Source organism: Penaeus vannamei, chromosome 33, assembly GCF_042767895.1.
Source record: "Penaeus vannamei isolate JL-2024 chromosome 33, ASM4276789v1, whole genome shotgun sequence".
In the NCBI taxonomy this organism is placed as follows: domain Eukaryota; kingdom Metazoa; phylum Arthropoda; class Malacostraca; order Decapoda; family Penaeidae; genus Penaeus; species Penaeus vannamei.
The window spans coordinates 23,592,532-23,605,031 of NC_091581.1; the positions used below are offsets into that span (position 1 = coordinate 23,592,532).

At 35.8% G+C, this 12,500-nt stretch overlaps 1 protein-coding gene across 1 annotated transcript in view; it reads right to left on the reverse strand.

The window, feature by feature from the left end:
- Positions 1-6,565: 6,565 nt before the first annotated feature.
- The window catches only part of Tsf2 (transferrin 2), a 35,224-nt gene continuing 29,289 nt past the window's right edge, over positions 6,566-12,500 (reverse strand). Inside the window, exons 10-18 of the mRNA XM_070145330.1 lie at positions 11,886-11,974; positions 11,297-11,463; positions 10,911-11,177; positions 10,468-10,611; positions 10,026-10,197; positions 9,870-9,918; positions 9,622-9,682; positions 9,313-9,444; positions 6,566-9,069 (exon numbers count right to left, since the gene is read on the reverse strand). Of these exons, the coding sequence (XP_070001431.1) occupies positions 9,332-9,444; positions 9,622-9,682; positions 9,870-9,918; positions 10,026-10,197; positions 10,468-10,611; positions 10,911-11,177; positions 11,297-11,463; positions 11,886-11,974 (1,062 nt within the window). The 3' untranslated portion in view covers positions 6,566-9,069; positions 9,313-9,331. The remainder of the gene's footprint in view (positions 9,070-9,312; positions 9,445-9,621; positions 9,683-9,869; positions 9,919-10,025; positions 10,198-10,467; positions 10,612-10,910; positions 11,178-11,296; positions 11,464-11,885; positions 11,975-12,500) is intronic.

Consider the following 12,500-nt stretch of genomic DNA (forward strand, 5'->3'; position numbering starts at 1 on the left):
GTTGAAGACCGTTCAGAAAATATAATATTCCAGGTTTTCAATTTCATTCCTTGGCTACAATAAAATAAACTATCATATTGGAATGTCAGAAGATGGAAGTGATAGAATAAAGTATTTTATCATAGTTTGAAATTCTTAAGGTAGAGAGATTTCTCATGTAGATTAAAACTCAAAAAGTTAGATGCCCTGAATCACTACTGTCAATGGCTATGTAGCAAGTATTTGACCTGATATTACACTAATCATATAGATATGTGGTATTAGATGCATCAGGAATGGGCTTATGTAGAAAGCTGTATAGCTTCACATTCAGTTTAAATCTGAATTGCTTTTATCTTTGGATTTTTGAAATTTTCAATTCCAGCATTGATTGTTGGAATATTAAGAAATATCTTTCTTTAATTAACAAACAGCTTGTTCGTAGAATCTCTGGGCAACCAAAGTTGTATGATAAGGCTCAAATTATGATATTATAAGAGTTACACTGAAATGTTCCTTGAAGAATTTTAAACTTTCTAGATAGTGTTAAGACAGCCACATCAGTTTAGAGCATACAGTTCTCCTAACCTTTACATTGCTTATCTGCAAGAAGCTTGTAGTTCAAATATATTAGAATTATGTAGGTTAGGAGCATGTGGTATACTCTTTTATAATATTAGATCATCAGTATTTTGATTTGTTACATTGCCATGTTTATATTTTTAACTCCTCTGCAGTGGTAGCTTGCTTCGTGGTTGCTGTTACACACAAAGCTCTCAACTCAAGTAAGCTAGAACACCATCACAGATTGTGGCTGTGGCTGTTGATCTGACCTAAGGTTTCATTTTTCTTTTCACAGTTTTGCTGTCTTTGTTTGTAGTCAGCATAGTTTTGCAGATCATATTTCATAGGATTATAGAACCTCTATTTTTCTCCTTTTTGTGTGTTTCTTTCTTTTTGTTTCTTTCGTTTGTTTCCTTTTTCTATATTGTTATGTAAAACACAGTTGTACCATATTTGGTGACTACTTACAGCTAATATATGTCCTTTTGTTTTCTTTACTTAATTTCAACCATAGGTGTAAGTCCCTCAGCAGTGCACTCTGAATATTGAGATATGAGGATTGGCCCCAATGCGATGCATAATACTAGTGAGTGTTGCAGTTCTGTTAATTGTTTTTTCAAGCCAGATAAAAATGCATTTTTTTCCAGTTACTGTTGCCTGAAATTTAGCCAACAGTCTATTGCTGGAGGATTCACAGTACTAGTAGAAGTGAAACTTGCAGATATCTGTATAAATAAAATGGCAATAAATAACTATTTATTTTTAAGGTGAATCTGAGAATTGGATGTTTTTGGAGATAACAATTCGTATTATGTAATGTTTTAAATTATTATTTAAATATTGGAAAATAGGAATTATGAATGTGCAGATCTCCTGAAAACTTGGTAATCCAGGTAAGATCTTCCTGTGTGACTGATTAACAAAATGTTTTGTATTACCTACATAATCTGTATGGTAAATTTATGCATTGTACAGTTTTGGCTAACCTGATGTACGTTTGGTCATCAGAACCATGCCAGGTTTGGGAAAGAGAGAGTGTGCGTGTGTGCATGTATGTGCGTGCTTGTGTGTGTGTGTGTGTGTGTGTGTGTGTGTGTGTGTGTGTGTGTGTGTGTGTGTGTGTGTGTGTGTGTGTGTGTGTGTGTGTGTGTGTGTGTGTGTGTGTGTGTGTATTTATAAATACACTTTCAGGATGCACATTTGTGTGCAAGTTGGCATGTGTGTGTATTTATACATGCACTTTCCGGCATGCATCTATGTGTGCAAGTTGGCATGTGTGTATATTTATACATGCACTTTCCGGCATTCACATTTGTGTGCAAGTTGGTGTGTGTGTGTGTATATTTATACATGCACTCTCAGGCATGCACCTTTGTGTGCAAGTTGGCGTATGTGTGTGTAAGTATTTATACATGCACTTCCAGGTATATACATTTGTGTGCAAGTTGGCATATGTGTGTGTGTGTGTGTGTGTGTGTGTGTGTGTGTGTGTGTGTGTGTGTGTGTGTGTGTGTGTGTGTGTGTGTGTGTGTGTGTGTGTGTGTGTATGTGTGTGTGTGTGTGTGTGTGTATGTGTGTGTGTGTGTGTGTGTGAGAGAGAGTGAGTGTGCCTAAATGCATGTTTGACTGGATTTTTTGTGTGTGCACACATGCGTGTGCATGTCCATTAATGCATTGTTAAATTCACGTACTTCAGTCGTCACATTTTGGGACATACTTATTATTGTATCTTCCTTTCTAAACTATGCTCTATGCACAATACAAGCTTTAATCTCATCACTGAATTTTATTAACCTATCTTGATAATTTCATTCTAAAAAGCAAGTATTAAATAAGAAAAATCATGCAAGTTCATGTGTGCTTGTGTTTGCAAATTGATTAATTTGAGTTTCATATGCATACAAACTTTCATCACTTTCATTACCCTCCCACAGTTCCTGAGACAGAGAACGGGAAACCTGCTTCACCCGCAGATTAGAGGGTGCCAACCCAGTTTCTGGCATATGGGATCTGTAGACTACCATCCACCTTTCATATCAGTGATGTCTAGGGATGGTGGCATAGAGTGCCGTTGTCTTTTCAACAGTGGAAATAACTTGCGGCATCATAATTAATTAGGGTGGTTACAACTTTTACTTGTTGAGTTGTATTAAGAGACTCCACCTCATGGGTACCCATAACCATCTCTAGTGGGCTTCTGTTTTGGTTAGTAGAGCATATCCAGGGAATTACTGTATAGATTTCATGTCTCTGATTGCCTTTACATAAAGGTAATGTGACTTTACTGCCTTAGCAGATAATTTTCCTCAGTTATATATTGTACTATGGTGGAAGACTTTCATGTGGTTTCCAGCTACAGTCATGCTGATTTAGAAATGTCTGTCTGCCTTGTCGTCTCCGGTTAATAATACCTCAGCTTGTATTTCTGAGCCTAGGACAGTAATGTGGAAATAGTTAATGATTAATGGTTGAAACAAATAAATGTGCTAGACATCAAAGGTCATATAGCACTATTGTAAAGTATTGTGGTGAGAAGGGTAAAGATTAAAGATTAGGATAGAATGTTAGATGTCAAAGATTAGAAAGCATTATAGGATAGTATAGTAGTGAAAGGTGAGAAGAGGGGAGCAAGTGAAGTAGAGCAAAGATAAGTAAAAAAGGAAAGGTTTAAGGGGGTAGGGCAACAGTGAACTGCAGTGTATTTGTGACTGGGGAAGGAATATGGACATTGTTCAAGGAAAACAGAGCTGGTTGTTGGAAAAATAGAAGAATCCGGGGAATGAGAAATCTGGGACTGGGGAAGGTGATGTAACCAGATGTAACCATAACAAGGTGTTAACAATTGGAGCGATTGTGAAAGGAAACTTTTCCTACTTGTATTTGGAGACATCGTTTTCTCAGAGTAAGGGGCTGTGGGGGGAATATAGAATCGATCCCACTTGACTGGGCCAAAGAGAGTACTCAAAAGGTTTACAGAGGTGGAGGCAGTAGAAGGATGAGTGCAGGAGGAAGATGGGGTGGTGTGGGGTGAGGCAGTATTGTGTGGAGGAGAACAGTAAGGATGAAGAGTAGTAATAGGCGAAGAGGGGTTAGACAATGAAGAATACTGCAGATAGAGGGAAGAATGTTGGGAGAGAGGAAGGGGTGCTTTCTGAAGGTTGAGTAATGACCTGGGTGGGTGGTTCAGAATGAATAGATTTGTCAGTCGACATCGATAAGGGGGTCTTAGTATCAGTTGTCGGAGCCGTGGTCAAAGGAGAAGCAGGGGTCAGAAAACCATTGAAATCAAATAGGCTATTTGATGATGGGGCAAGCCTTAATGCCCCTAATAAGGGTAAAACCATTACCCCCATAAGGGAGTAATGGTTGATGGTTGAAAAAGGTCATATAGCACTATGGTAAAGTATTGTGGTGAAAGGGGAAAATGAGTTAATGATTAGTATAAAGTGTTAAATGTGAAAGGTTATAGTATTATAGGATAGTATGATAAGGAAAAAGGTAAAGAGGGGGTGGAAATGAAGTAAATCAGATATTAATAAAGAAAAGTGTTAAGGGTATAGGACGACTGGATGGAATGGGATGAGTCTGTTGTTGGGGAAGCTATAGTAACATTGCTTTAAGGAAAAACTGGTAAAAGAGCTGTTATGAAATAATCAATGGGTAATATGGGTAGAGATGGCTATTAGAGAAGTAGCATGAGAAGAGTCTGGGGGATAAGATTAGGGGACTGGGAAAGGAGGTGAAGCATCAGGAAGTGCGTCAGGAGAGGAGAAATCTGTTGGATACTGTTGCGACAGAAGGGATTCACATGTGTATCCATGTGGGAGAGGTAAGGATAATGGAGAACAAAAAGGGAATGGTGTGCATGAAGGAGGAGAGGATGGGGTTTATTGGGAAAGAGTAGGGGGAACTTGAGGGGGAGGAGGATGGATATCGGCAAATGCTTTGAATGTAGAATTTGACTGGGGCATAGAGTGAGTAGAGGTAGGATAGTTAAGGGTATAGGAAAAAGATACTAGGGAAGATGCAGAAACATCTTGTGAAAATTGTGGAAGACCAGAATGGACTGTTTTGGAATAAATGAAGAGAGAAAAACCTCGTTGTCATACTTCTTTTCAGGCCTCACATAGAGTGGGGTCAAGCTTGAATCTGAGGACTTTATGGGGGAGGTCATGTCTACGGAAGCGAATCTTGGCAATATTGACATGGGACTTCCGCTGGCCTCTGGGAGGAATAGTGTAACACTGTACTGCCACTGCATCATAATCAGCAAGGCAGGTAAGTATGTCATTTTCATAGTCTGACCATTCCTTGTGGATAGGACAAGCATTTGGGGGGATAGAAACAGTTCCAGTACAAGTATTAAGAGAAGGGTGAAATTCAAGAAATCAATCCCATTTGGCTGGGCCAAAGAGAGTACTCAAAAGGGTTGCAGAGGTAGTGATAGTAGGACATGGGCCAAAGGAAGATGGGGTGGTGTGGAGTGGAGTAGTTCTGTGTGGGAGGACAATAAGGATGAAGAGTAGTAATAATGGAAGAGGGTGTAGACATTGAAGAGGACTGTGCAGTATGAGATGGAGAGGAGAATGTTGGTAGAGGGGTGCTTTCTGGAGGTTGAGTAATAATCTGGATGGGTGTGTTGGAATGGATAGAGTTGTCAATAAGTGTCAAGGAGGGAGTATTAGTATCATTGGTCGAATCTGTTGCCAGAGTAGGAGCAGGGGTTGGAAAACCATCAAACTCAAATTTAGATAGGCTAGTTAATGGGTAATGGTTATAAAGCGAAATAAATGTGCTAGACATCTAAGGTCATTTAACACTATAGGAAAGTATATTAAAGGAGGGGTGAGGGGTGAAGGTTGCTATGCGTCGGGTATCTAGAGTACTCTTGAAAGGTTAAAGGAGTTGTTGTGTGAATGGGCTATGGTGGATCTAGGTAAAGGGATTACATAAGAGTTTCATGTGTGTATCCAGGAGGGAGTGGAAATAATAGAGGGGATGGAGGGAGGGAGAATGTACGGGAGGATGGATATCGGTAGTAGGCAGAATTGAGGGGGTTAGGTTGTGTTGAGAGAGAATTAGGAGGAAGGGGTGTCAGGGGAATATCAGTAGGAGATGGATGGAAGGGGGGGCTTCAGGGTAATTCACTTTTTTCAACAGGTCCTAATAGTTGAATGGGTAAGTCTTTAGACGTTTAGCTATTCCAAAGCAACAAACATCAATTTTTATTATCCGTATTTATATGTTGCCATGAAGGATGTGCTGGTTCCCTTAACCCATTGGCGCCGGGTGTTACGTACGTACATGCCATGGCTGTTGTGGACCAAACGCCGGGGACATCATGCCATGCCCATTCCCCCGCTACTGGCTTGTCAGACGGAGGTTGTTTTCCTCGAGTAGTAGTGGCTTCATTTATATGGTAAAGATTTTAGGCAATGGCAGCTAAAGTGAAGGTAAGCCTTGAAAATTTTAATATTTTTATACATTTTAGCAAAATAAAAGCTTTTAGGTGCTATATGTCGCTCGCAAACTATCGATGGAGCCGGGCGCAAACAGGGGAAACTGCTGGTGCGCGCCAACACGCCGGTGCATACGTAAACTTACCAAAATTTTTACCCGTCACTGATGGGTTAAGCTTAGTTCCTGAGAACAAAATCCATTTGGTTGTATCGCTGTATATAGGATAATAAAATTTTAGTTTTTTTTGTACTTATTTCAAAGGCAAAAGCCCATTTATTTGAGCTAAAACTCTATGAAAATTTATAAACCTTTTTTTTCTTTTTCTTTTTCTAAAGTATATCTTGGATACTTAACCTGTTTTTTTTCTGGGAAAAAAGGCACAGAACAATTGATAACAATTCATATTTCTCACTTTAACTCGTAAGAACACTGCTTTAATACATAATATTTCATAGAAGTTACACAACTGACCTTATTGTTAATGAACTTAAAATATAGATTTCTAAATTACAATGCAATACTATCTCACAGGCAGTTTGTATTTTAGATTAAAATGCAATACTATGTTTTCTGTTTAATAACTAAGATTTTTAATGTCCCCAAGTAATCCCAGGAAAAATATCATATAAGAAAGAAAAACAAACGGAACCTCAATATTATATAACTGTGACGTATCACATTAAATATGCTTATTTTTTAAAACATATCTTTAATCAGAGCTCAATGTCCTTCATAATGTTGATCAGACGAGTAAAAAGCAAAAAATAATTTATCACAAATTGGACGGAATGTTTATAAATGCAATATGCATGACATTTTATGATTTCGTCATAAATGTTCTAAGAGCTATATTACAGAAACTGAAGAACACATTCTAAAAAATACATAGTTATAAAAACTGTGACTCTGGTTCATTCTTTTCCCACATATTTACAGTTAAGAAGGTGATTAGTAACATATGTTTCCTTTTCACAAACCACATTGTTATAAATGTATATATTTCTGTACAAAACAAATTCCATGAGTATGAAGTTTCACACATTACACAAAATATATAAGAACAACAAATGAGCTTATACTATTTCATTCACTGAAAACTGAGTACTGACACTAGAAGTGCTAGTCACTATCAGACTCTCCATCCATAGTTAGGGATGTTAGTCAAAGAATGCTTACACTGCATTTTTAAAATGTGTTTTGTTTCAGAACCAAGAATTTCCAATCAAGAGTCAAGGTAATCTTATTTACCATTAGATACATATTGGAAGTGGATAAAATCACCTTCGTTACATCCATATATTTAAAAAATTGCTGTCTTGACCTTTTTTGTAAACACATTAACCATACCATGGTACATCTATCTTTCATACAACTAATTTTGACCTGCTTCATGAAGTATAAAACTGATCCAACATTGACCTATAAAAATAAACAATATGGAGCTATAAGGTAATCAGTTAAGCAGATTATATGTTTACACTTCTGGAAGTATTTTAAGACCAGCAATTAAGTACAATCTAATAGCAAGCATTGAAAGTACTTCATATCAGGGTTCATGAGATACTGTCTGGATTTTTTTTTTTTTTTTTGGCAAAGTATATTCATTATTACCCTACATCCAAACATTGAAAAATATCTCCTTTAAGAAATTACTAGAAAAGTCTTGGTTTAACTATGGCATTATAAAAATACTAACAGACACATGATACATGTCCCATTATTTCAAATCCAGGGAAAATTGGCTTTGGTCTATTTGCACATCAATCAATAGAATCATCGATTCTACTGAGCACGTATGTACATATGTATATATCTGTGTGTGTGTGTGTGTGTGTGTGTGGGGGGCATATCCATGAGTATACAACTGTCCATGTGTTTGTGTGCATTTGTGAGTGATCTCATTCTTTTGTGCATGTACACTTACTCACTTATATACTAATACATATGTGTATATGCATCTACATGCACAGGTACATATGTACATCTCTTTAAAAATCTGGATCAATATATATCCATAGATTATGGATTACCCAATCTTAACAAAAATATACATCCATTGATCTGAATTATTATTTTCAATCTAAAGATCACAATACTAATATATAACCATAACTGCCATTCATAAAGTCAATACTAGCTGCTGCTGGTAAAAATAAAGTACAATTTATGTTAACCACATGCTGACGGGGATGGCATGTGCCATCTCCACTGTGTGTTTAATCTAGTAATTGTTTTTACATACAGATGGATCCACAAGTACTAGGTGACCAATGAGCCAGTCACATGAAGTACCTGTCTCACCTGTTGAACCATTTCCTTGATTTTCAATAATACTTTATAGTATTTGATACTGCTGTTAGTAATACCAATAACAACATAGAAATTAAAATGTTTATAATAAAAATAACAGGATCAATATTGATAGTATTAGTGAAAAAACGTGTTTTTCCTGCCAACTCAAGGAAAGGTGAGGTCACAAGATCTTCTACTTGACTCCTTTGTGGCTAAGCAATGGCAGAGCCATCTATGCGCAGAGACATTTAACATAACATTAAAGCAAACGCAACATTTTCCTAACGGCCTTGGGTTAACTAAACCAATAAATAATAATAATAATAATAATAATAATAATAATAATAATTATTATTATTATTTTTATCATAATTATCATCATGATAATTATTATGGTATTATTATTATCAATACTATCATTACTATTACCATTATCATTATTTATTAATTTACTTATATGTGACATATATGGTTATATAAGGATTGTTTTTTTCAAATATGCACTTCAATTTTTAATGTATAAAAATACAACAGGGTGTTACATTGTGAGACATAATACACTGGGATAATCCTAAGAATATTAATCTTACAGTAATGCATACAATATAACACCTGCTTGTAATTATGTGGTAAAAACACTTGCTTTTGAGATTCTGGAGCACAACCTAATAAAAATCTTCATGATCACAATTGATTACAACAGCCAGAAGTACTGCTGTTTCATGATATGATTATGCAGCATGGTCTCATTTCTAAGTTTCAACTAAACATTAACTGAAAAGAAAAAGAACCTGAATAGAAAAGTATACCTATAGGTAAATTATAATTCACTTTGGATCAAACAACCAGGAATTTAAAAAATTGATTAGCTAGCTATACAAGATTACTTGTAAAAAGACCTTCTCACTAAACAAGTAAAAGAAAATCAGATATGAAAATAATTATTTAGTTATGAAAATAGATTTTATTTGAAGTTTTAAAAACTTACATAGTAAATACAAAAATAAATTCACTTACAATTGAGAGATGCAGACCTTCAATTTGCAAGGCAGAGGATCACTAAAAATGCAATCAATGCCGATGACACTTGCAAACATGGAGAAGAAGCAGTACAATCTACTTCGTACCGCGCATTTAGGAACTCAATACCTAGTAGGGGTAATATTTGCAAGCATTAATAGAAATGCCTCCTATTAATGAATATAATAATGACAACAAAGCTACACCTTTACAAAGATTACAGATTTCTAAACATAATCTACAGCAATTATATTGAATGATTACTCCTTCTTCTGGTTTGTCACTGCTTACGAGTGTGATACATACCTAAATAAGGATGATAATGCTGCTCTTCCTTAGGCAATGGAACAAGCTGTTGTGTTGCATCCTGAAACAGAAATTCTTTTTAGTACACTGGTAAAAGTAACATTAACTCTCATAAAAAATTATTCTCAACATGATATAAATACAAGATGAAGATTTTTTTTAAGCCAATATTAATTTGTCTTCTGGGAAAAATAAATATATATATATCTTTAGAGACTCTGGGGTCTCCAAAAGGCCCCCCAACTTACCTGGAAGATCAGATCTGCATATGGTTCATCAGAGTGGAACATTTTGAAGCTGGAATATAAAGCTTAAATTAGTACACAAATCCCTTAATGTGTGTTCCATTAATCATTCCTACCCAACAATAATCATGACTAAACCTTGAAAATACCAGTACTTACTTCCATTCATCATCAGAATCACGCCCAAAATGTTGTTGCGCATATAACAGCAGATTGGTGTAAGCTGCTACCTCTGTTTCATTGTAAAGATAACCTCCCCGGGTCACAGCTGCATTTGAACGGACTGTGCCCAAATTGCAGTCCTGATAATCTGTTACTGAGGCTCGAGTACCTGAAAGAAAATTAGTATTCTTAATCCACATTAGGTACAAGGCAAATATTTACTGTGTCAATGTTTTGACAAATGTAAACTTGGGACAAAACTAAGTATAAGACCAAACTCCAAGCCTCATGAAACACTTGTGCTTGGAGGAAGCTGGTGTGCGAATATGATATATATCCTTCAAAAGTGCAATATTAAAAAGTATATCAGCATGGAGAAGATACAGAGGTTATGACAAAGTACTAAAGAAGATAAAAAAATCAACTGCATAAATATTACCATCTCTGCAAACTAATTGATAGTCTGCAGTAAGCTGGTTCCTTGCCCACCATTCTTTCCGTTTTCCATCCACATTTTCTCGAACAGTTGTGTGCTTTAGGAAAGCTATGTCTCCACCTCCCTCTACTAAGCATCTAAAGGCACCTGGTGGAAGTTATGAAAGTCATAACTAAGTACACAAAGTACAGTCTTCAGTTATTTATATAAATTCTTAGTGATTAAAGGTAACAAAAAAAATATATATAATAAAAAAAAAAATATATAAATATAAACAAATAAATAAAAAAATAAAAAATAATAAAATATTACTACTACTATTACTTCTACTACTTGCTTTAAAAGTAGGTTTCTAATTTCATCATCAGTATTTTCCAATCTCTAAAGCATTTAGAAATCATCCTCAATCTCCAAGATAAGTTTTCAGGCTAGCTTTTCTTACAAACCTGTGAATCCATAATAGGGTTCACTGTGATCTCGGGCACAGAATCCACTTCCAATCCCATGGCAGAGATGGCAGAGATTTAGTCGGTTCATATTGTGGCGGTAGAAGCTGCTGAGAGAACCTGGGGCACAAGACTTCTCAAAATATTCAGATGCTGCTCTCACAGAGTTACATCCATACTGGCGAATGAGGTTGTTGTTGAGGAGGTAAGCCATTGGCACTACCCATCCACCACCATGCATGACTGCAGGATGGCAGGTTCTCTTATCTTGAAAGGACAAAAGATTAAATAAGTTTGATCATAATATGCAGACATGGAAATAAGCATTATCAATGGCCCTAGATATGATCAAGTATATCCAAACATTTAGGTAAACATTGTCATACTTTTGAGATACAGAACATCCGTATCGGGGTCATCTTCTTTTGAAACTGCAACAACATAATATTCCAAGGTATCAAGATTGTATTGTTCCCCCATGAAAGGCACAAGTTCATAGTTAAGTCCTGCACTATATATGTCTCCAGCTTCAAATATTGCAACATCTGCTTCCCTGTGAACAAGACAGAAAAATATTCTTAAAATGGTGATTTTTGTTACTTCAGAAAATGCCAATTCTTTTCATTCTAATGCTATCAATATCAGTGTTGACATTATTATTATTGCCATTATATTACAAACAGCAATAAAAAAAAAAAAAAAAAAAAAAAAAAAAACATTTTTAAAAGTCAAGAAAAAAGGTAAACAAATGAGACATGTAAGACTAGATAAGACTAGCCTTGGTGACTAAGCACTAGTGGAGCCATCTATGTGTAAATACAAATAATAAACTCAACTCAAAGTGTAGTGCAGATCTGCCATCTGCAGTGGCAATGGGTTAATGGTTATAGGGGGAGAGGGGATTTAATTATCAAATCTTAATATATCCTGAGTTAGAAGAAACTAGAGCAAACAAAAACATAAACCTGTAATTACCCTCTTTTAATGGCTCCCATACAGTCAAAATTTGTATCTCCTTTAAAGCAATCCATCTCTGGTTTCAGCAACTGAGCATGTAGTGCAGTCTGGAAAAAAAATACAGAACTTAATCAGTATTATATATCATTCACCTTATAGAATAGAGATATGATAAACTTAATAATTGAAACTGGGCATGTACCAGTAATCAGCAAATTGGCATTGACAGAACAAACATTTTTGTATTCACATACAGCAAAGCCCAGACTTTGTTTATTGCAAGAAAAAGCATTTTATGTTCTATGATTTACGAAAATAACATTTCCAGCAAAAATGAAATAACTTAGTACCTACTGAAAATGGGTAATGCAGAAATTATAGGACTATCATCACTAGCCACATATGTCAAACTAGGTGTAAGTACCACCAAGAATTCTTTTCTATGGCTGTGACTGAAGTACCCTCCCATTCAGGGATTTTACTTCATAAAATGATCAAGGGGTGTGAGGAATCTGCCCTATTGAATTGTATTTTGCCCTGGAGTATAAGATCATATCAACATAAAAAAAATTCTACTTATTGAAGGCTTTCATTTCCGTAAAAGCAGCCATACACGTAATTCTTATAAACTGA